This window comes from Sceloporus occidentalis, unplaced genomic scaffold, assembly GCF_023333645.1.
Source record: "Sceloporus occidentalis isolate IW3139 unplaced genomic scaffold, rSceOcc1.0.p SCAF_51, whole genome shotgun sequence".
Taxonomy (NCBI): domain Eukaryota; kingdom Metazoa; phylum Chordata; class Lepidosauria; order Squamata; family Phrynosomatidae; genus Sceloporus; species Sceloporus occidentalis.
The window spans coordinates 429949-455293 of record NW_028317031.1 but is presented as its reverse complement, the minus strand read 5'-3'; the positions used below and the strand labels follow the sequence as shown (position 1 = coordinate 455293).

Sequence of the window (25345 nt, the reverse complement as noted above, 5' to 3'; positions counted from 1 at the left end):
GAGGGACGGTTTAATACTTGTGAAATGGTAAAGAGTACCTAAACCTTTCTTGTTGGGTTTCAAGGAGTCTCCATTTATCCAAAGACTTGTTTGCTGATGAGAGGTTTGGGAGAAACACTAGAGCCTTATTAGATCTTTTAAATAGACAGCCACAACACTGAAAATGGCAGAAGTGGACTGAATGGGTCACAGCATGACCCATAAATCAAGATCTAGCCCATGGCCTGCAGCTCTACAAAATGTCCATGATAAATCCCATTGCTGGCACGATGTAGCAGGCAGCACATCTTGGGAACAAAAAGGTGACACCGTATAGGTCTTATGAGCTGAACTTGATGCGCTCATGCTGGACCCAGGTCTTTAGTTTAGTGGTGTATGGGGAAATGTATATGTTAAGTTTACTGCAGGCATATGTGTTGAATTATACCGATGACTTTATGCTAGCATTAAGAATGTAATTAATCATTCTTACAGTGTATGTATAAAGCAAAATTTCAGAAATATCTTTCTTAGGGCAAATATTATATATAGCAAACACAAGCTTTATTATTCTTACTGTGTGGGTTCCTTTGTATATTTAACATTCATCTTTTTAAAGTACATTTAAAATAAACCCATTGTGTCTGCCCCTTATGTAGATTTAGTAAAAATTTACATTGGTTCATAGTTTCCTTTCCAGAAATGTAACTTGCACGGAGCAACTACAAAATGTGGGGTGAGCTTGAGCCACGATTGGGCCTACAACGATAAGGGACCCCGGCGTGGCACACTATATCAGATGTCACGGGCTCTTTTCTTGCTGCTAGCCCCCGTTTATAGATCTGATCCTTTCATGAAAATATGGATTACTAGTGTTGCCTCTAAAAATGTTTGAAATGTTTAATGAGGCGATTGTGCTTAATGATTGTGCTCTTACATGGTCAAGGTCTAGAAGAGCTGCAGAAAGTCTTACAAAAGGGCAGGGTGTCAACTTAATACAGAAGGGACCACATCAGCTATTTTTTAAGGACAGATAAACATTTTTTATGTTGCTAAGTAACACGGGCACATTTCTACCCGGCAGGTAGTGGGAAATATAACTGAATTATTAATTCCCTTATGTAAATCCGCAAAACACACAAACATGACCAGTGGTCACCATAATAGCTAAACCTTACACCTTCTGCCCAAAGAATAAGGCACATTGTACAATTAATTTATGACATCTCACATAGCTTGACCTTGTTAATATAGAACTTCATTGGATGATCTGTACATGACAGGAATTCTTGTGGAATAAATTATGCTTTTGCAGCACTGCCATCACTATAGGGTGGCTTGCTGGCCTTAGTCTGACCAAGAGCAACCCACTACCCAAGCCACATCAGGGTAATCTCTCTGTAAAGCCTTGCTTCCCGTGGTCTCCCATTCAGTTTTTTTATTTCTCTGGGCAGGGAATTAGGTTTGATCATGCCTACTCCTCACTCACTAAAGGCTTTTTGGAGCTTGTCCACCCCCATGTACAGCAACTTGGGGTTGCCAAGTGGCCAGTACTTGACCGGTTTGACCATTTGGGCATCAAGCTGGTTGAATTTTCTAACCTATCAAAGGGGTTTTTGCAGGGAGAAGGCAGACACAATGTATCTCCTCACGGGAGCAGACAGCCTGCCAGCAGACTGGAAACAATATAATGGATATATTGTAGCTAACTCTACTAGGTAGCTAACTAAGTGGTAACTGCTCTGCCTTCCCAGATCGTCTCTGCGCGTAGTTAAAAGTACACTACAGCCATCAGATGTACTTTCATGCATATGATAGCTGCATGGACATTTTTGTGGCCTAGCATTTGCAAATGCACCTTCTATCTGCACGCTCCCCCATATGCCTTTGCTCCTGCCCCCAGCTATTTCCTGTACAGGAGATGTGTTCAGCTGACCATCTTCATGTAAGTGATATACTTGCCTCCAGTCATCTCCAATAAATGCTGCTGTGTACATGCATGGCAAGTTATCCATTTCTTTTAATATGAGCACTACCCTGCCACTTATTGGCTCAAGATCACTATTACATCACATCTCAGTGTTCGGAATGGAGCACAGATCTTCCCTTCTATTCAGGCACCCTGTGGATGACCCTAATGTGCCATTTCTTGGGAGTAGGCCTTGATGCCCCATTGACGAAATCCCTTATAATTACAGATAAGAACTTTTGCTATGCATTGTGCAGAGGCAACGTGGATATTTTTGCAGAAGACATGTGGTCTCTAGTAGGGTCGAGATTAAATGTTTTATCTCACCAAAACCCATTGTTTGGTTAATCTACCCCTTTGTCAGCTGTTTCTCCAGAGAGAGATTTATCTCTTAAAGAGGGACTTCAGCATGTGTAGGAATTAAAAAATGGCAACTACTGTGGTGTCATCAAACTGCTGCAAATGAAACAGTCCCTTTAAACATTTTGTGTTAAGACTGTACTTCAAGCTTGCAAGGATTTTAGTGCATTGTGGTTTACTGTGGCCTTTATGCTGTTTTCATAATATTCAAGTAACATGATCATCTAAGAAGGGAGAACAAAATAACTCCAAGGGAATATAATGTTTTCCACTTCTTGGGCAGAATGTGTATTGTTTTTGGATAAGCTTGATTACACTCGGTGGACTCAACATTCCCATCAGTAACGATCAAAATAATTATATGAATACTTTTAAGCTCATCAAAGTTCAAAGAGGTTTACGGTAATAAAAAAATGAATCAAATCAAGCACTTTTGAAATATCTACTTGTTTAAAGGATTCTGTACTGCTATACAATAGGTACGTGCCTCTGGGTAGCCTAACGTCCAAAGCGGCATGTATACAAAATCCAATTTATTTTATGGCAGTGAAACCAACAAATATATATTTTTACAAACCTTTAATTAAGAACAGAACATGTATTAGTAAGCATCTGTAATACATTATTAAGAATTAATGACTTCATTCCACATTGGTTGGCCTCCATTCTGCACTGGGGGCATGGGAACATCTGCTTACTGAATGCAATAGGAATGGAAGCACATATTAAAGCTTGAAAAGTTTAAAGGAAAGTAAGCTTTGCAGATAATAAAATCTTGTAACTATTTCCTTTACATTTTAAATGTTGCAGAAACACATTTGATGAAGTGAGATTGTTGATAAAAGTCCCTTTCTATGCTCGATTGTTCTATGCAGTTAAAGGTCATAACACACATGATAGCCGTGTGGCCCCTTTCAATTTTTGTGTTCTCCATTTTGAAAATTGATTGGGAGATTCTGCAAAATCTCCCCATATGCATTTGCCCCTTTCCATTGACTTCAAAGGCAGCACTTTCATGTCACAGATTGGCTGCTTCAAGTAGCCAATCAGGGGCAAGAAATGTCAAACTTGGTAGAGGAGGGCAGCAAGGGTCATGGATTTTTATATACAATTTAGTTTATACACCCATTCCTGCTTTTTATATACAGACTGAAAGTACTATAACACAACCATACCCAGCAAACCTCCTGGAAAAGAGGGAGATTAGGGGAAGGGAAAGTATGTTTGTGGCAGGTAGAGTGTAAGTAACTCAATTTTGTTTCTTAAAGAATAAAGTAGAATTTACAGCAAGTTAACCTTGCAGCAGTGATTATTTCTCCTTTCTGTTATACCAATAGCGTTATCTCTAATCAGCCCCACCATGGTAGGGTGATTAATTTATTGCGAACTTTATAAATGGGGATGGAATTTTTGTGTTAACAAAAGTTTTCTGTTTTCTTCGATGATACAATAAAGCATTAATGTGAATTAGGGCTGCAACTAACGATTATTTTCATAATCGATTAGTTGGCCGATTATTTTTTCGATTAATCGGATAAAAAATGAATGTAAATTTTTCATTTATTTAAAATAATGTAATAAACAAATTATATTAAATACAAACAGCATAATAAAAAAACTTTGATAAAATGCATTTCTTGCCTTTATTTCGCAACCAGCCCCCCCCCAATTTATGCACGTTTGAGCCCAGGCTTGCCACTCTGCCTCCCACATATGCCACTCCACGCTGCCCCCCACATATGCCACTCCACGCTGCCTCCCACATATGCCACTCCACGCTGCCTCCCATATATGCCACTCCACGCTGCCTCCCACATATGCCACTCCACGCTGCCTCCCACATATGCCACTCCACGCTGCCTCCCACATATGCCACTCCACGCTGCCTCCCACATATGCCACTCCACGCTGCCTCCCACATATGCCACGCTGCCTCCCACATATTCCACGCTGCCTCCCACATATTCCACTCCACGCTGCCTCCCACATATGTCACTCCACGCTGCCTCCCACATATGCCACTCCACGCTGCCTCCCACATATGCCACTCCACGCTGCCTCCCACATATGCCACTCCACGCTGCCTCCCACATATGTCACTCCACGCTGCCTCCCACATATGCCACTCCACTCTACCCCCACATATGCCATTGTGCCCGATACACCTTATACCCCGATACACCACTCCATCCTCCCCAGACATGCCACACTGCCTCCCAGACATGCCACACTGCCCTCCCCACATATGCCACTCCACTCTACCCCCAGATAAGCCACTCCACTCTACCCCCAGATATGCCACTCCACTCTACCCCCAGATATGCCACTCCACTCTACCCCCAGATATGCCACTGTGGCCCCAGATCTGCCTTATACACCCTGATACACCACTCTGTCCTCCCCAGACATGCCACACTGCCCTCCCCACATATGCCTTATATACCGTATATGCCTTATACCCCCAGATATGTCACTCCGTCCTCCCCAGATATGCCTTATACCCCCCCAGATATCTCATAGTCCCCTCATAGAGTCACAGACCATACTTTTATAAATAAGTACTGGGTTAATCTTCACTGCCCCCAGGATTTAGATTCCCCTTAGTTTGCCCCCCTTTATCTCTAACTGCACCTTAAGTTAACTTTAATAAATTAATAAAATTAACCCTCAGTCCTCATCATTAAATTAACCCTAAACACCCCATTAACCATAGCTGCTCCTAAATTAACCCTAAACACACCATTAACCATAGCTGCCCCTAAATTAACCCTAAACACACCATTAACCATAGCTGCCCCTAAATTAACCCTAAACATCCTATTAACCATAACTGTCCCTAAATTAACCCTAAATACCCCATTAACCATAACTGCCCCTAAATGAACCCTAAACACCCCATTAACCATAACTGCCCGTAAATTAACTCCCACCTCCCCTAACTTTCAGCAGCCCAAATATTAATTTTATACTTACAGTTAGATGAGTGTCACAGCCATGTGGTTCTGGCCTTCTGGGAGAAGGAAGGGGGCGGGGCCAGTTGTCACAGTGATTACAGGGAGGGGCTGGTAAGTAGGAGCTGCTGCTGTGAGTCACTAAAACGGATTATATAATGAGGGGTATTTTTCAGAGCGTTTGCTCTGAAAAAACCCTCATTTAATAATCGATAAAAATCGATTCAACGAATCGATAATGAAATTCGTTGGCAACGATTTTCATTATCGATTATTATCGATTTTATCGATTAGTTGTTGCAGCCCTAATGTGAATGATTGCAAATTATTATATAGAATACTGGTAAAAGCAGAAGTAAGACACAATAAAGACCCTAAATAATGGGGTTTATTCATCAAACTTTTTAATACAGATTAGATGGAAAACCTATCGTCACCGTAAAGGTGCTGTTCCACATAGATATTTTTCCCCATTATTCCTAGATTTTTATATTAACATTTTGCTGTATTTTATTGTTGAAAACATTTCAGTGGCGCCTCTGAATCTTGTCTGTCTTTACGGCTCAGCCTGCCTATCTCTGACATAACTTTAAATTCTTCTAGTCACTCTCATCACACCTGTCATGCAGAACACCTCACTCATTCACTCACTGACCATCACTGTGTAAATCTGTGAAGCCTTGCTGTTTTACATGCATGAGCATGAAATAGCAGATGGGCGTGGCTATACATGGTCAGACTGCTGTGATGTAATACATAGGGAAGTGCTTTGGAGGAATGACACAACTCTGTTTCTAGGCAACTGTAGTATTTGAATAAAACTATTAAAACGCATTTTTAAGAGGCAGGGAGTACTAAAGAGAAAACAGAATTACAGCTTACTTTTACTTCTCTCTACACGATGCAGAACTTATCTGGGGATATTTTAAGAAGTCCTCTCTAAGGAACAGCTCCTTTAACTATGCATTGTAAAGGGCCCATTTCTAAAGAGTGGATTTGTGCTGCTTTAAGCTGTGTTAATGTATGAGATGAAATTCTCTAAGTCATATTGTGCAGTGTCTCTGTTTAAATAAGCACCAACTGATCAAATTCCCAATGTCAACATATTGTCATATTAAACAAAAATGATAGAGACACAACAATCATAGACAGACACAATAACAGATTCCCTATTGGCATTGTTGAAACATAACTGTTGACCCTTGTATTCACACAATGATAAGTTACATTTTGTTTACTTTAGAAGATTACCACTCGTTGTAGTGTTTATTGTTTAATTTAAAAGAACACAGTAATACCCATAAGTTTCTTTCACATACACTTTTTTTGCAGTGTTGGCCACCATGATATTGTGTGCATTATGTGTGTATTTAGCACTTTCTGCATTGCTGGAAAAGCCAATGTGGGCCATTGCCCAAAGATGAAGGTTTGTTTTTTTGGGGTTTTTTTTTAAGGATACGGGTGCGATCTGACCATCCTCTGTTGGTTCTTAATTGTCCCTTTCCAAAGGAAGACCATTAAAACTCTGTGGTTCCAAGTGATCTACCATGATCCTCAGGGAAGATTCAAGCCTAAGACTCTGCCCTTCTTTTGGCCTTCTGGCCTGAGAAAGTAGAGAAGCCTGGGACCCAGCCCATTGTGGCTTGTCATCTGTTAAAGTATCACAAATTGGCAACAGGACACAGTCTCAGTTTTTAAAAATATTGGTGCTCTGCAAGGGACTATATTTTTTAATTGTATTGCTTCCAATCCATGAAAATCTGGATTCATTGAATCTATTTATATAGCTATTACATTCATATATTTAAAAAAGAAGCAAACTCAGGTCTCAGCAACTTTTTCCTACTCATGAACCATTTGACCAATGCGTTTAAACGAGGAGTCACAAATTGCCATCTAAAACAATGACTGTGGGGTATGGCTCCCAAGGTCAGTCTAAATGCAGTGTTTCTTAACCATGTGTGCTTCGCTGGCTTTGGCTTTTGGATGACTTTTTCTTTAAGTGGTATATATAACTTTGCCAAGTCCTACATACGGGAGAGGCCATGGTAACGTTCTGTTCTTGGAATTTGCATTCTTCCTCATTAAGTTATTCTCTATGTATGCTTTTCTTAGGGTTTAAAGAGGGTGATTTATTTTTCCTTAATAGGATCATGAGGGATGCAATTTGAGCAATCACACTGTTTGCTAACCCTTACAATCATTATATATACACAAGGGATGTGACACTGCCTATTAAAAGAACATATTCGATGCCGCATACACCGTCACTCAGCAGTCCGATTAATGGATCAGACAAAGTTTACATTGAACTAATAGCACTACGTATGCTTACATTCTTGGCATTGTTAACAGGAGTGGAATTTTTCATATGCAATTTTTTTATTTTTGCTGTGTGTGTAATTATATATTATATACATATACACATACAGAGGTTATTTGTTGTTATAGAACATCTGGCTACATAGAGTGACTGAAGCACTTTTGGATTTCCCAAGAGAGCCTGTTGGGGCCATAAAAATGATGCCACCCAGACAAAGCTGTTTGTTGCTGGTAGCATTCCCCAAACTGAGGAAGACAGCTGCTTTAAACCAAAATATGTGATCCAAACCCAGCACTCCAGCTGTTTTGGGGATAAAAATGCATGCCACTCAAAGCAAGTATAGGGTATCATGGGTGCGACTAAACCCGTTTATCATCAGATCTGGAAAGACATTCTGGGAATTGCACTCCTACATTCATCTGAATATATAAATAGGACAAAAGTAAAAAAGACAAAATATTTTCAGAATGCATTTTTGATTTTCTGTAAGATTAATGTTGCTGGATTAAACATATGCAGTTGGGGGAATGTAATTCCTTGCATGCTGTTGGAATGACTCTCGTCATTCTAGGACAGCAAATCTACTATGACAGCCTATTGATCCCATATCTATTGTAACATTGTTTTCAAGATATTAATAAGACTAGGACATTTATTTAACCAAATTTATTTTAACCATGCTATCCTTTAAGGGTTAATACTAGACGTATCAAGATTTATATCTACATAACACACACACATAAGATACAGAATGCAGTTTTCAATGCCGCCCATTTTTATTCGTTTTTTTAGGTCAGTTACTTGGGGGAAAAAGCAAAAAATATGTATGGTTGAAATTTTAAAGTAAACACTTTTAAAATATATCACCTTTGATAGAAAGGTTAAACCCAATTATATTAAAATGTGTTAAACAGAATTTTAACCAGTATTTTTTATAGGAATAGGGATAGAGGGCTTGTCAAGCCTCTACATTCTTCCTCACCCATCTGTTCCTGTAAAATGCTTTGAAAGAATCAAGAAAGGACAGCTGATTCCTCAGATAGATTTACATATATGACAAGCATCTATGGAGCCATGAAACGATCTTGTGGAATAAATAATGGCTACTAAATATAGCCGCAAATGTTTCCAATACTTATATAATTCTCCAACAATGGGTAGTTACAGAACACCAAGGCCAGACATCAGAAGCCTGGTCTGATGAATCAAAGGATGCAATCTCAGACTTCTTGATTTATTATAGATGCTGTGCTCAGCATGTTGCGCAACAATCGTATTCTACTTGTTAGGTTCGCAGAGGAGCTTGTAATGCCATGTGCAGCTACTGACCAGCTCATACATTTTCCAAATCAAACATTTAGACGCAAGGAACTTCACAGGGATCAGTGAAGCATCCCCACAGTCACTCTTGGGAATACTAACTCATTCTCCAGGGCTTGCTCTAACCCTTTTACCTTCCTGAGCTTTTTGTTGAACATCTGCTTGTCCTCATTTGTATCGAATACAATGGAGGAGGACTGTTCATCTGAAACTAGTTGTGACCTACAAAGGTCTTTTGGACAAACAGAACAGGCTATGCTGATTGGAGTTTCTAAACTGAAACTGCTGTTGTCCCCTCCATGCAAATGAAAGTCCCAAGTGCTAATATTGTATCTGTTACTAAATGTTCTGTAATTTTACTTAAAATGCAATTATTTAAAGGTGGCGGTATTAGACATCCCCAACCAGGTACACAGATCATAATGCATATGATCAGCCTTAATACACAGTAGGTTTTATTAACTTTAAGTTTATTACACCTGAAACCCAAAAGGAAACACGAGTGCACGCTCATGTGGACACCATGGCTTTGTTGGAAGGCCGTTAGCCATGCAAACATATTAGTCAGCCTTATTTGAGTCGCAGTTTACCAGCTGGCCATCAAATAATGATATAGAGGATTTATCATTAGAATGTTGCCCAGGGCTGAAAGAAGATACTCGTATGGTCTGGACAGACACACTGAATTCCTTACAAAGAATAGGCAGCTGAAATGTTTTGAATGTCTGCCCAAACTCCTAAGGAATGGACATACAACTGTCCTTTATCTCTGTGGGTAATTTCTTGGTTGCCTCCTTGTTGCTTCTAAAAGTAAAATAGTAACAAAGCAGTTACTCTGGGCTATTTATTGACAGATCAGCGTATGAATGAATAAAGAAGATATGGTCCAGGATAAGGGAAATAAACACCATTGTCCTTTATGAGCCGTGTTTATATTATTCTGCACTGTTTATTTGCCTGGACTTTCCTGAGACAAAAGTGGTGCTTTTGGGACAGAGTGCTTTTGGGACAGAGGTTAATGTTCAGAAGTGGAAAAAATATTGTAAAAAGATGAAGCCTTACTAAAAAAGACAAATGATTACATTCAGTTAACTTCTGAAGGTATAATCATTAGTAGAGAAGTATAGATAATGCAGGTAAGCATTTATTTTTTAGGCTGAAATGACTTAATTATCAGAATTTTAATATTAAAGTCATAAGGACTTATTATTTAAATAATATTTTTAAATATAGATACAATGTTAAAAAGGACAAAACATGATTGAAGAAATACGTTTTTCTTATTTTCTTATACGACAAGGTAGTAAATGAACGTGATGTGACAGTGTCGTGCAATTCAACACAGACCGAGAGATGACGGTTAAGTAAAATAAATGTACTGCACCGTGTTCTTTGGTATTCTAAGAAAATTCTGTTATTTTTTATAAGGATTGTTGATTTATAATCACAGTAGTCTAAAGATTATTTAACTTTCAGACTTGCAGCTGTATTTTCATTCCATTGAATCAGTGGTTGTCTCAACCTTTTAAATAGCCATTTCCACGGGTTTTCAAAACCTGGAAGTCTTATTTTTAAATGAATGCATGCACCTTGCTAGATCCCTCTAACTCAAATAACATACTCGTTTGAGTTCCTTGAATTCATTTTTCCAGCATTACCATTATATCAGTTCACTGTCCATCTAGTAGCATCTACAGGGAATATCCCTCCCGCCTCAAAGTCCAGCTCTACCCCCCTCCAGAATTCCATTTAAAGTAGGAGTAGAAGGGCTGTTGGGGGAGCCTCCTGGAAAACGTAAAAAGGTATATCACCAATTAGCCTACATATAAACATTTCTGTTCCTTTTGTTTTGTTCATTGCTCAAAACTATGGAAAATAATTTGTGGATTTATGCAGAATTGTAGACTACAGATATTGTATTGATAGATGATAAATACGGTCATTGAACAGAACATCAGATTGAAATGATGCGATGGTACCTTGGCATTATCTTACTTTCTATACTGTTCTGTTTACACAGTTTCTCCTTCCCCAAGATCATCACTCCATCCCCGGCACGGCGGAAACAATTTGGTTTCAATGCCCAGACGAAATATTCTCCATTTTTTTGAAGGTTATTTATTATCCTTAGCAAAGTCAAACTATTCTTCCCAAATATATAGAATTTGGGTATTTCTCCTTAAGCGATGGCCACTGGACAATAAAATAGTCAGAAAAATAATACAGGATTCGTCCAGACAGGGACAGGGATTCCACACGACAGATGCTTTCCACATAGATGACAATTATTTTCTTGATGCCAAAGATCCCAAGAAGAAGAGCCGACAGGCAGACGGGAACACACGTCCCTGGTCCATTACACAGAATCTAGAAGAAGAGAGAACATAGATTACAAGTGTTTTTATAACATCTACAACAAAGCTCTTTTTTAAGCTACATTGTTTGATACATTATTACTTACATATTTGGGCAATATAACTACACTGCTGGGATTGCACCATGGCAGTTATAGAATTCCAACTCCAATGATGCTCAGACACAGGCCAAACTAACAAAGGAATACATGCTGTTTTTACATTTTTAATCATAGGAGACCCATTAGATACAAGCCTATAACCCAGTGAGTGTGGAAAAGTAAGCAATGGCCCAGCTGGCACTCAAAGGGTTAATGTAGCCTGTTATTTATCAAGAGGTGAGTTTATACCCCATTGTCTCACACATGCCATAGATCACCGATAGAAACAATGTTACGCAGCAGACTTTTACATTATGTTTTCTGCAAAGACTTAATGTTATTGCTTTCCATTCATAAAGTGTATGAATAATTTATATGTAAAAGCAGAAAGCTTGAAATCCAATGATTATCCCCACAGCACAGCCACTGCTAAGCTTTCCAATGTCACGGACCATTAGAAGAGACCTCATACTCCCTAAGGGATTAACCCCTGCACACCCGCATGGATCAGCCTTAATGTGCAATTGAAATAAAGAAGGACATTATTACACAAAAGGGGGGGTAGGGATCATTCTTACACAACAAGGGGTCAGTAAACAATTTATAAATTGCCGAATGAATTACCTCCTACATAATTTCTGCAATACTTTGTGTTATGTAACTAATTCATTTATGATGTGTATTGTTTATTTTTCATCCATCAAGCCAGGCAAAAAAAACTACCAAAAAACAGGTTTTTCACTGTAAATATGTAGGACCAGATTTAAGTGACGGTGGATGGTGTTGGTTGGGAAATAATAACTTTAAGCTGCCACTCTTAGCAAATGTATTTAAATAACCTTACAATGGTCAGATTAATAGAACAGGCATAAATCTGACTTAATGGAAGGAGTCTGAAGACTACCCCCAACGTGCGCCGTTTATCAGCTGCAAACATTAACAAAAAACGTTAAAAGCGCCCAGTAGGCATCCCCAAACTCTGGGATGCACGTAAGTGTAAAATATTGGTTTATTCTACATGTCACCAGAACGCAGTCTGACGAAAAGAAGCCTTTTTTGGTGAGAGAACAAGACGTTGTAAGTGATGGATTCTGCGCTGATAGACGCATTGAAAGAAGAGCAGGACATCCAGAAGACGCAGGAATGCAGAAATCACGGGAGGACTGTCAGTTTTATTAAACACTTCTGCAACTCTCCTTGGACTGTACATTGAACCTATTTTTGGAACTGAAATGTAAAGGCATTTGTAATGAAGGACAGCTGTGTCTCATGAAAAATTAAATCAATGGTTTTTAGCCATAAAAAAAAAAAAGTGATACTTGTCGATGACTCAGAGCAGACTGGAGAGCTTGTTGACTCGGCCAAATTACTTATTTTTGTCTAGAAATCTAATCGAGGAATCTAGCATAACATTCTGTAATAAGAACCCATTGTCTTGGGGAGATCCCAAGCCATCATTACTGGTATTATTCTCAGGTCCTTCAGAAACAGCCTACTAAAACACCTAGGCAGAAATGCTTAGTCTGCATGAGTAAAGGTGGCTGGAACACAGCTGAAGGAGTAATCTAGCTGTTTTTTTAGATAACCGGTTATTCCCACCCAAAAACAAGTAGATAAATTCTTTTGTCAAGTATATAATTTACAGATAACCGACCTATGAAAACTGGATTAAAGGAAGAGTCATGTAAATCAGGCTGTGAACAAAGGCCAGTACATACACAGCATTGAATAGACAATCACAACAAGAACAAAATGTTTCCAGGAAATATTTCAAACTCTAAGAAATAAGTGTATTTCTGCCAAAAATATGTTATACATAAACAGACCTACTTTTCTATAACGTCAACCCCACCAAGTACATTATTTAATAGACTGCTTGACATTTACACCTTTTGCTTCTTTTCCAGAGAGCTAAGGCACAGAAGCACCGAGTATGGTTTGCTACATTTTTAGCATTTTTCGGTAATACGGAACATATGTTTTGGCAGGGCAGGAGCCGTGCTGAACTCTCTATCTGTATGATCACACTGTATGCTATATAAGGAAATGTACATCAAATGATGATCTCATTTTACATTAGAAAATATGCGAGCGAGACTACCAATGAAGCGTTCTCTTGTTAAACTGCGGCCTTAATCACCTTAGTCTAGACAATATAATTCGCTTTCTAGTCCAGTTTAGCATGTAACAAAAAACTCAATGCCATAGATTTTAGAAATTTGAGATGCGGGAAAAACAACTGCAGAATACTGATGGACTACAAACTAATCTCTTTTTTTTTAAACTGCAACTTCATTTTACTACGCAAATATTTGGGCAAATGCCTAAAACATAAAATAGTTTATTCTATTTTAATTAGCAGACTGCTAATCAAAAAAACCAAAACATATGACAGGGTTGACTGCAGGTAAGAATGACACACATCTAGTGTGTGTGTGTATATATATATATATATATATATATATATATATATATATACACACACACACACACACATTATACACACACACACACACACACACACACACAGTGCAAGCAAAATCTTTAGTAGATATGGCTTTTATATAACGTTATACTTACCTGAATAGTTTTGGTTGCTGAGGAATTCCAATACGGCTTAGTAATCCTCAAAATATACAAAAAATCATAAATAAAAAAAAATTAAAAATAAAAATATAGGATCGTGGGTGCCATTTCCTGCTTTTAGTGATAACACTTTATAACTAAATGAATTGGATCTGGTATTGTGGTCTGGTTTTGCGGCAGTTAAATGTAAAATCATAATTAAAAATGTCTGTAAAGACTATATGTATGTACCCACACACACACAAACACACGTGCCTAGCGGCATTCCTGGCTGAAGTCACATAAAATGATGAGGGTAGCAATTTCCTGTGTATTTAACATGTAATGGGAAGAATGCAGGAATGCAGCAGAGTCTCGCTTTACATGAGCTCTTAAAACACACACACAAGAAAAAAAAGATCCCCAATTTTCCATGCATGAGAGAACACGGTGTTAATATTACCAAGTGCAGCCATTTAAGGGCAAGTTCTTAAAGTAAACAAAGAGAATAGAACAGATCACATAGAACTGAACCATAAACAAGTGTCCGTTAGTAAAGCTTAAGCACCAGAGATGGAAAAACCTCAAAAAATGACTGATGTGTGTTCTTGCGCACGCATTACTGGTTTTGGAGTCACATGACTAACCTTCCCGGAAAAACTATGAACGAGGTAGTTTTTTTACATGGTTGAAGGATTATTTCAGGGCTTGGGCAGTATCTTGAATCAATCACCTTGTTTAGTCAATCTATTTTCTTCCTTTTTTAAAGGCATTAGAACGGATGTGGAGTAGGTCTTATTTTCAGGGTAGTTCTTAAGCCACACTTGGGAACTTAGTGGCCGTCATTGATTTGTTACTGTGTGTGGAAAGTGAAATTGGCGGAGATCAATGCACCTCCTCACCCACCCGTACACAGCCCCGTTACTTTCCGGCCCTCACATGGACAGGGAAGAGGAGAAGCTTTCGGGGAAAGCATTCCTGGCAAGTTCTCAGGTATGCATTTCTCTACCACATGCCTCTTTAAACTGCCTCACTGTATTGCCCCCTACATCAGCAACAAGGTTACTCCATGTACCTCCCGATGTCTTGGTGAAAGTATACCTTCTTACATTACTTCCAAGGTTTCATTCCACACATGTGCCGGCGGACCCGGCTCTGGTACTTCTGTGCACCCAGGTGATATAGTCACCTCAACACATGTCTCTGTAAAGCTAAAAGCATGGACTTTTTACCTGTCCCTTGAATTATAAACACTTCTGTACAGTGCTCGGCCTAGCTCTGTGAACGCTCCAGAATGAACCTTCTCCACAGTGGAAAGAAAAAGCCGAATCACATGATTCCTGTTTGTGCACCAACAGAAGCAAAGCATGCATGGAAATACTTGCACGGTCCAATGCAAACCAGCCGACGTTACACACAAAACCTGTCCAAGTTCCCAGTTCCAAGCAAAACTACCCCAAAACGCACCAAACGCAACTTCTTCTCATGTGACAGCAAGCTTGGTAGAACGTGTAACCCCAACCCCTGTCCCGAGCTTTAGGTTTTTGCTTACTAGAATATTTAAGTTGTAGCCAAGGGAGTGAAAGGAAGGCTGCAGACACTGAAATTTATAATATATTTTAGAGATTTGCAATTATCCTTCAAATAACATCAAGGGTATAATAGACAAGCTTAATTTAGAACCAATGTTGCAAGCACATTTTACATATAGGGTATTCTGTACCTATGGATATATGGATAATATGCACTCACTCCACAAAAGCCATTGACACAGCATTGGTACGTGAACTCTGGGTGGATGACTCCATTACAACCAATAAGCGCAATCAGAGACCTGTAAGGATTTTACACACTGTGACCATCACCAAGCGTGTGGGCAACGTCGCCTGCTTTCACTCCACACGTTAATTGTGTGGTCTATTTCGAGCATCCACAGGGGTTATTTATTCACCCATAGGGGATCTTTTTATCCACAAAACACTTTGAAACTTGGGGAGGGGGCAAAAAAAAATATAAGTTTTATGCCTTTCTAATACAACAACTACATTTATAGCCTCTATATAAAAACCTATTGTCTACCCCAGAACACCACTATGCTGGGAATGGCACAGTAGATAATTATTACCCACAACACCGGAGATCAAGATTTTCCAAATGTCAGCATGCAGAACAAGCTGCCATTATCAACTCAGCTGCAAAAACAACTGGATTTTTCCAGTGTGCTCTTTATGCCAACAAAGGTTTCATACAGTACATGACAGTCCAAGTTCTATTTGCTGCAGCGCGGCGTAACAAGAGAAGCAGACATGTTCCATCTGCTTGCTGTGAGAACTTGATCTTTCCAGCAGCAATAGTTTAGCGGTTGGTTGCTTTGAAAACAGGTCTGTAATAATATTCAGTTTTAGATGTATTTGCAACTTGCCGTTTTATCCTACGGTGAGGGAGCTCCTAACATTTTTATTAAGAGCATCAAACTAAAAATAGGGTTTCATTATACTATGAAGGGCTATGCCGAGTTGGTTCAGCATCCATAGAATGCATTACAAGGCGCTATGTGCCTTCAAGACAGGGATATGGCGTTGGCTAGGAGTATGGTGGAGAGGGGCGGCTGGGGACACTGGTTTGGGTCAGGCCTTGGTAAGCACCCAAGGTAAATACAACATTTTAGTTTAGAGTGAAATTGTTCTTTGAACACAAATCCATTTTCTTAAACTTGAGCATATAAATGGGTTTTAACTACTGTATATTTTAAAATTTGAAAAACAATCGCTTGTTTTGTTTGTTTAAATCAAAGAAATGTGTCTAAATGAAAAAAAAAACAAAAAACTAAAAGAGATCAAAAATCAGTTAGAAGAATGATATTCTAAAAGATACCTAATAGGTCTGTTTAAATCTCTGACAGATGACCCCAACTGGAGGTCATGATCATTAGAAAGGGGATTCTCCGGTGGGATACACTACGGACTCGCCTATCGAAGGCTCCAGAAATCGTAATAAAAATTAAATGCAGGTGAGTAAGAAACAAAGACACTTAAATGCATAGGGGGTCTTCTGCTGAAATGGACCATGCATTTACATAGGGAAAAAGAAACCCCTCCAAAATACTCAGCTATGATTAAACTGGGTATGGTGTCCGGGGTTTCTCAGTTATCTAGGAAACCTTTATGTAAAATGTCAAGCTTTCTTGGAATTATTTACAGTGTTTGCTTATAGCACATCCACCAGAAGTCTATTCTAGGTATCTATTACCCCTTCGGTGGGTAAAACAGTTTTTTTTTTTTTTAAAGGGACAGTCTTATATTTTTCGGGGATCGCCGTTTGTATGCCACTGATCCATTCCTTTCAAATGAAACAAGCAGCTTTTCACTTAGAACTCACTTTCCCAGTCTTCTTCAATGAGACAGCATTGCCTGGTCTTCTGTATGCGAACTCGGGTATTGGGAATGTATGAACACATTCTCTCTGTACCTTCTCCCCAGGTCACTGATCTACAATCAGCGCAATATACATTTAAGCTTTTTGCTCTCAAGGAGTGTGTAAGCCCTATAAGTGCCAGAGGATCTGAAGTAGAATTCACTCATCAATTCTCACCCATGTAGAATTTAGTTAATTATGCTAGAATCCTGCTTTCTAAGGTTAATAGAAAGGAAGCTATTCTATTCATATAAGCCTTTGTTTACTAAGGTGTACTTTCCGACATAAAAGAACAGGAACCTCTCCATTCCTCTACTCAAAATACCAGTGCTATTTTAATCATTAACAAAAGGGGGAAAAAAAGTAGTTAAACCTGAACAGACAAAACGATCGCACACAGAATATGGTGACATTAATTCCTCAAAAAGGAAAAATAGCAACTCATTTCAATATCAAACGCAGAATGATTATGTTACAGATAAAACTGTTAAAGCGTCCTATCAAAAAAAGCTGATCAAACACATAACACAGATACGAGGCGATCAATACATATGTTGGGTTAATTTTCGTTACGAAATGTAATAGTGTATTTAAGTATTTTAATTAAAAATACACATTAAAAAAAAAAATTGTATAAAATACTCCACTACTGAGTTAATTAAAACCTAAGCACCTACTTTTATCATTACCATACAGTTACAACTTCCAGCATAAACTTGAACCAAACAAGTAAGATTTCCCCTAACCCACTCACTTGGTCACCCATGAGGTCATGATTCGGAAAGAAAATTGGAACTACATCACTTTATCTTTATTGCACTCATAGTAAACCATTAAATTAGTATTTATCTCATTTCATTATTGTATAGTGTAAAAAGTACAATGCTACACACTAGTAAATGGTTTGCACACGTCTGGATGAGGTTATTTATTATTAAATAAAAAAACAGCCCCCACATTTCTGTTTTAGAGATACACAGATTTAATCCAGGTGGATGTCTTGAAGTAATCTCAGCGATGTAATCGATGTATCATGCAGGGCCAGTTCAGCTGTTCTTGCAGAAGAAGCTCACTTGGTCCTTTATTATATATAATAAAGTTTACCAAGCACCATGTAGGGCCGCTTACTTGTAAACCCATAGTTTAGGAAATGGCTCATAAACACAATGAATAAACTGCTCACACCTAACGGAGCCCATCATGGTACTTACCACATCTGGCTGCACATGGGTAGTAAGAGGAAAAGAGTAAAGTATGGAGCGCAGCGTTGTGAAAAAAGAGGAGCTCCAGGACTGCCTGACTTCACGGCTCCTCGGAATACGATAGATGGAATACTGCAAACAATAGTCACAAAGTTAGCAAATGAGAGAATCTCACAACACAAACCTCTGAAGTCACCTCCTTATCTCATTAGTAGGCTGTATGGAAGCTCCACTTGTTCTCTACGTGTTCTCTTTGTTTCCGTTAGTATTGTCTGTCTCGTTCCCGGCAACATTGGGAACAGTGATTATTGTTTTATAAGAGTTTGATGTGATGCGGGGCAAGCAGTGTGGTTATTGAAGCAATGTGCATGGTGGATCATTATGAGATAATGCCACAAATAATATTCATCCAGTCCCCCTCCACCCGTAACCTGGCTTGTGAGATAACACAAAGATTGTGCTGTCATAGCATTATTTTTTAGTGCGAGTGGAACAAATATTTATCTGCAATCACCCCTCTCTGTCCAATCCAAAGCAGAGGTCCACCGGCATTTTGGAGTATGTGTGGAGTCTATACAGAAAATTGCTTTTTAGGGATAGGGTGCCCCAATAACCTTTATACCCATGTTCATAGTAGGGACATAAAATAATAATACTGAACAAATGTAATTATCATCAATTGCAGAAGCTCTAGACATGTTGATTTGTTTGTGCTGTTCAGACACAGCTAGACTGCACACGAAAATGCTGCTTATGCATGATAAGAGTTGCAGTCCATCGTAAGCCCTAGTCACATATACCAACGGTACCATGTTATGTGATGCAAAACTCAAAAAGGCTGCAATGCCAGTGGATAATGGAGTGCAAACAGGTCACACTAGATTATTCATTACTTAAATCCCTTGAGTTAAAACATATAAGTATCGAAGACCACTTCCAACAAGCACTGGTCTTGAATATAAATTGCATCATAGTTCATTCATGTATTTGTGATGTCCGCCATCTAGTGGTAAGCATTGGAATAACTGGTCACAATACAATGTCATCTAATTTACAGCTTAGCTTGAAATTGAACAAGGTGTTAAAAGAGTTAGCCAAACCGGTTATTGATGTCACTAAGACCGTGAAGCTTTTTAACTACACTGAAAATGCAAGAACCAACACAGTAACTGCATAGGCGACTCATGGAATTACACTGATCAGCCACAACATCACGACCACTGACAGATAAAGTGAATCACACTGATAATCTTGTTATCATGGCAACTGACAGTGGGTGGGATATATTAGGTAGGAAGTGAACATTTCGTCCTCAAAGTTGGCAAACGTAAGGATCTGAGCGACTTTGACAAGGACCAAGATGTGATGGCTAGACAACTGCGTCAGAGAATCTCCAAAACTCTTGTGCGTTGATCCGGGTCTGCAGTGGTCAGTACCTATCAGAAGCGGTCCAAGGAAGGAAAAAGCAGTTAACCGGTGACAGGGTCATGGCCAAGGCTCATTGATGCACAATGCAAGGCTGGCCCGTGGCTACCTTGCAACTTACAGGACTCAAAGGATCTGCTACTGACATCTTAGTGCTCAGAGGTCTAATGGAGTCCATGCCTCGACGGGTCAAGGCTGTTTTGACGGCAAAAGGGGTACCTACACAATATTAGCCCCTTCGCGACCTTTGCCGGTTCAGGACCGTCATAACAAGAAGGTCACTAAATGACCTTTGACGGTCCTGAACCGTCAAAAAATTAAATAAGCTTAGAAAGTGATCAAGGATCACTTTCTTCGCTTAAACGGCCTTGCTGCAATGCCTCGATGTCGAGGCATTCAGCAAGGCCGAGATCGGCATCGGGGGCCATGTCTGGCCCCTCCCCGGGGCGTCAACAGCCGCCATACATTGTATGGCGGCGGACGCCCGTTTTAAAAGCGTTTAGGAGGCGATCAACGATCGCCTCCTAAACTTAAATGGTGTCGCTGGAATGCCTCGATCAGGAGGCATCCAGCGACACCAAACACTTACCTCTGGGTGGGCTGTGACCGCTCCGGAGAGCGGTCACAGCCGCCGCTGCCAGTGATCTTCGCCATCAAGCAAGATGGCGGCGGCCCGGGAAATAAAACAATAAAGACGAAAAAGTTCGCTAGAGGGTCTCCAGACCCTCTAGAGAACTGGCTCCACTTGCTGGTTGAATACAGGTACTGCATTCAACCATGCAAGTCAATGGAGCCCAGCTTTCTAATCACTATGTGATTAGTAAAATATTCAAAAAAAATAAAAATAAATAAAAAATGGAAAAAAAAAATTTAAAAAAAAATGTGCTAACATTTAAAAATAATTATGCAGTGATGTCACTAGATGAACCATCCAGTACCAGCAAAATGTGTAAAAAAAAATATAAAAAAAGTATTAAAAAAATAAAATAAAATTAAAAAATAAAGTTTATTATTTTGAGCAAGTGCTAAAATTTCTCAAAAATCTCAACAAAGAGTTAAAATAAAAGCACTTCAAATACCCAAGGGGTGTCTAATATATAAAAAAAATGGCTGATGGGGTAAATTGGAGTGGCCGAGCTCAAAGATAGGGCATAGGTACAGACTGACCAAAATGGAGAAAAAAGCGCACTTCCCAAATGTGGCATTTTAAATCTGAAACAACCCGACAAACCCATGCATGTCGGGTATCACTGCACTCAGGAGATGTTCCTGAACACACATTGGCGTGTTGTTTGACAGTGACATATACCAGCACCTGTATACGCATGCCCCAAAAGTAGCCTTTTACCAGCCAAACAATCTGACAAACCCATGCATGTGGGGTATCGCTGTACTCAGGAGATGTTGCTGAACACATATTGGGGTGTTGTTTGACAGTGACATATACCAGCACCTGTATATCTATAACTAAAGTACAATTTGTGTGGAAAAAAATATATAAAAAAAATTACTATTACAAAGTTTGACAAAGTGTAGTTGTATAATTGGTGCATGGAAAGGGTTAAAATAACAGCATTTGGAATACCCTGGGGTGTCTAGTTTTCAAAAATATATGGTTTGAATGGGTTAAATTGAGTTAACCGGCTTCAAAGATGTTCCAAAGAGGAGATGGAGGAAGAATGACCAGATTTGTTAAAAAAGATTTGGAAATCATAAAACGCTGCTTGTACTTATTGCCCTATAACTTACAAAAAACAGAAAAAAAACATAAAAACATTGGATATTTCTAAACTCAGGACAAGTAGTAGAATCTATTTAGCTAGTTTTTTTACTTGCTTTTTTAGGTGAGTAAAATATTTTTCAAATAAAAGTCATAAAATGTGTATTTTTTTCAATTTTTCACCATGTTTTTTTAATTTTTTATAGTAAATAAGATGATACGATCAAAATAATGGTATCTGAAGAAAGCCCATCTTGTCCTGAAAAAAAACAATATATAACTTATGTGGGTACACTAAATGGGTGAGGAGAAAATTACAGCTGAACACAAGCACCACAAAAGTATTAAAACAGCCTCGGTCCCACAGGGTACAAAACGAAAAATGAGCCCGGTCCTTAAGGGGTTAGGCAGGTGGTCATAATGTTATGGCTGATCTGAACTTAGAGACTAGAGGTTTTTGGTTCAACTTCATTGGCCGCCACAGGGTTATAATACTGCCAAATGCAAGGTAGGCACAGATCCAGTGTGAGCACATCAAACAAATCACAACTCCTAAAAAAATCAGAGACAATTGAATTAACTGTGAGCAGAAGGCCCTTGGGCAATACATTACTTTGTGTAAGTCTCTGACACTAGGCTCATTATTAACCTATGTTGTCACAAGTGCAACATGTATGAGAGTGAATCTAAATGTGTGATGTAAACTATGACTTAGAATGATACATCAAATGATATATACACTGTCAGATATAACACAGATAGCAAGATCACTGAGCTCTCATATTAAAAACCCCCAAAACAAAACCCTCTCTCTTCTTGTAGAGATTACATTTATTGTGCATGTAATGCATATTGCAAAGCCCTGGCCAAAAAATCCACACTTATCTGCATTACATATTACATGTTTATTTATGACCGATCGGTGGACAGCGACACAGGCCACGTATTCCAAATTAAGCAAATCATTGTATTTTCAAACAAGGCTCTTACCATAGGCTTGCAGACTCCAGTTGGTCTGCTGCTTTCAAAGCACTTAATCTTGTCTTCGCTCATCTTATCTGTTTCAGCAATAACGTAATGTGTTGGGGTGTAGCATTTAGACAGACTGCCCAGCAACCTCAAGATTTCAGTTGTGTGACCTCCTGCAAAACAAATACAATTTCTCATCACGCTGCTACCATAATATGAGGAAAGATCATCTGGGATATACAGTTATGATCATTCAGTTCCGTTGAAGAGGATGTATCACTGAAGAGGAAAGAAGCAACAGATGTTTAACAGATGACATTTCAGGCAGAGAGCAGCATTTATATAACTCTGTACCTGTAACATGTGAATAACCAACAGGTTTTAACAGGTGATATAAAGGGGACAAATTATCCATCCCCAAATCATTCTATAGGGTCTCATTTTCAAGTCGATGCTCCAAATTAATTTAATTAGCTACCAACGAGACTACCTACTACTGCAAAACACTGAAGGTGATGTAGCGTGATCTCATGGATTCTTCCATTAATCAATGTCTTCTCAGGCTGTGGTTATTATGTGCATATCAGAAATACAACAGGTCATATCGAATCAACCGGGTTCAGCAATGATCCCACCCCCCGCTGTGGCATCATATCCCAAGTCATGCGAAACAGGCTAATGAAGCCAGATAAGAGTCAGACAGGAAAAAAACTATTTTGTGGTCCCAAGGGTAGACTTCAATTATTTTAGTAAACATAAGTTAAAGTTAAACCCAGCATATATGACTAATTAAAGGACTGACATTATAGATACATATTACATAGGAGGAGGATGTAATGTGCACATACGACGTGTCCAGCATCCATTTATCCTACTGACAGATACATCCAGTATAACGCAAATAAGAGGATGCGACCCCTCACCTGAGCCCGCGACAACAAGAAGGCTGACGGCGCCTTTTTTCCCAGGCAGGCACCTATTATATCGACGCAGGACCAACCAGATCCTGATTGCCATGACCACGGCGGTCAACAGGAACCCGCCGGCCACAGCGACAACACCGTCCATGTCACCAACTTCTTCCAACGGCAGTACCGAGTTCAACCACTTCCTGGTTTGGCGACGTCAGAAACGCAACGACTTGCCATGGAGACGCTCACCCTTCCTCATTGGCTGGACGCACTCAAAACCGCTACCTGCCACGCCCCCTACATGTTTCGCGCCTTTTCCTATAGGCTTGTGAATGTGGGACACGGGAAGCTGTAAAGCATTTGCTCTGATGTTAATAGAAAGTACGATAGGCTGAAAGGCCCGTGCGTGCAGCGGTATACCGTATCACGTTACATGTTGCTGTTCATTAACGTATATAAAGGCTTTATAGACTTTTAAAGCGCATTGACGGGTGTGTTATAAGCTGTCCATACTTTGGGTCTAAACACTTTTAGTGGCGAGTGACGTATGGCTGAGTCTTGTTTATTCAGAATCATTTAATGGAAAGAATGAAAAGGAGTTTGTCATCTCTTCTTATAAGCCGACCGTACACGTCTAAAGGCGGTAAAAAAAACAACCAAATAGGGCTTCTGCTTCATAGCTCATGTCACCCGAGTAAGGTTTCCAGCTTCTAGGTCTTTCCTGGACTCAATTGGTAAGTCTCGGGCCCTAGATCTGCAGGATTTTTTAATTCCTTGTATTCATTATACAGTATGAGGGCCCAATCCCAGTTAGCAGCTAAAGGAAGAGTTTAACTGGCCCTGTGTAATGCATACGAAATCATGAAAAGGTCCCCTCACATTGAAATGTATATTATGCTCTCTTTTTTCACCGTAGAAACGTCCTAATCGTGGCCCTTATTAATGAGCAATGAAGTGAGGGCGCTGAAACCCTAAGCTTCCTGATAACCATCGTTTTGAACAAACCGCTTCATGTCGCAGTGAGTCCGCGTTCCATAAAGAGAGGTTGAGGCAGTAAAAATGGCTGATTGCGTTACATAGCCTTGTCTTAGTAGAGGGAAGAACAATGTTTGTGTGGATAAAGAGAGAGAGAGGTAATGTTCCCTGCATGAGAGGAAGGTTGAGTTGCATTATTGAGGTATTCATCAAGAAGATGATATATACAGAAAAGGGAGCACACCCTAAAAAGCATACACATTCAGATTCCTGGATTGTGGCTAAAATAATTACCAATATGTACACAAAACTGTAAGGAATCAGCACTCACCCAACAAATATTCAGAAACATATCCGTCATAAATATCAGGGGTTCCATCACACAATAAGGCCAGATATTGCTTAGCCCACCACTACGCCAACGTGCCCCAAGTTTGGCGGGTCTTGTCTAACTTTACACGGCTACATTGCCTACCAAGGAGCTGAATCTGTGGGACTGCACAATGTTCCTGTCTGCATATTCTGTGTATGAAGACACTGTTCAGCATTACAACTATAATGTTTTTTTAATGTAATGTTTTTCTCTTTTTTTCAGATGCCAGAGGGCCCAAATATCACGCTCAGCTAATGGATTTGTCTCATACATTTCACATGGTGCTGAATAGCACACATTAAGTGCTGCCCTGGAGGATGTGTTGTGTATAACTGTATTGATGACCTGTTGAGGATACATAATATATTTTTAAGAGGGACAGACCCTGTTTGGGAAACTCAAATCTGGTTGTTGCTTTCTCTGCCTGGGAGATC

General features: G+C 39.4%; 2 protein-coding genes across 2 annotated transcripts in view; both read right to left on the bottom strand.

The window, feature by feature from the left end:
- LOC149288387 (calponin-3-like) overlaps positions 1-18664 on the bottom strand; it is a 47775-nt gene extending 29111 nt beyond the window's left edge. The window contains exon 1 of the mRNA XM_089491709.1: positions 18548-18664. The gene's annotated coding sequence lies outside the window, so the exon portion shown is untranslated. The remainder of the gene's footprint in view (positions 1-18547) is intronic.
- LOC149288386 (UDP-N-acetylglucosamine transferase subunit ALG14-like) lies at positions 11039-23720 on the bottom strand. Its single transcript, XM_089491606.1, has 4 exons — positions 23576-23720; positions 22674-22825; positions 18548-18670; positions 11039-11269 (listed from the first exon to the last, which is right to left on the bottom strand). Exons 1-4 carry the CDS (start codon positions 23718-23720, stop codon positions 11039-11041), a joined length of 651 nt encoding a protein of 216 aa, XP_089347732.1.
- Between the last annotated feature and the right edge of the window lie 1625 nt (positions 23721-25345).

Bases quoted from the DNA above. Each gene is read 5' to 3' on its own strand.
- LOC149288386 (XM_089491606.1), bottom strand. From the start codon at position 23,720: ATGGACGGTGTTGTCGCTGTGGCCGGCGGGTTCCTGTTGACCGCCGTG. The intron at 22,826-23,575 runs GTGAGGGGTCGC...TTTGTTTTGCAG, and splicing joins TCTTGTTGTCGCGGGCTCAG to GAGGTCACACAACTGAAATC. The intron at 11,270-18,547 runs GTAAGTACCATG...CTCTTCTTCTAG, and splicing joins CCCATGTGCAGCCAGATGTG to ATTCTGTGTAATGGACCAGG.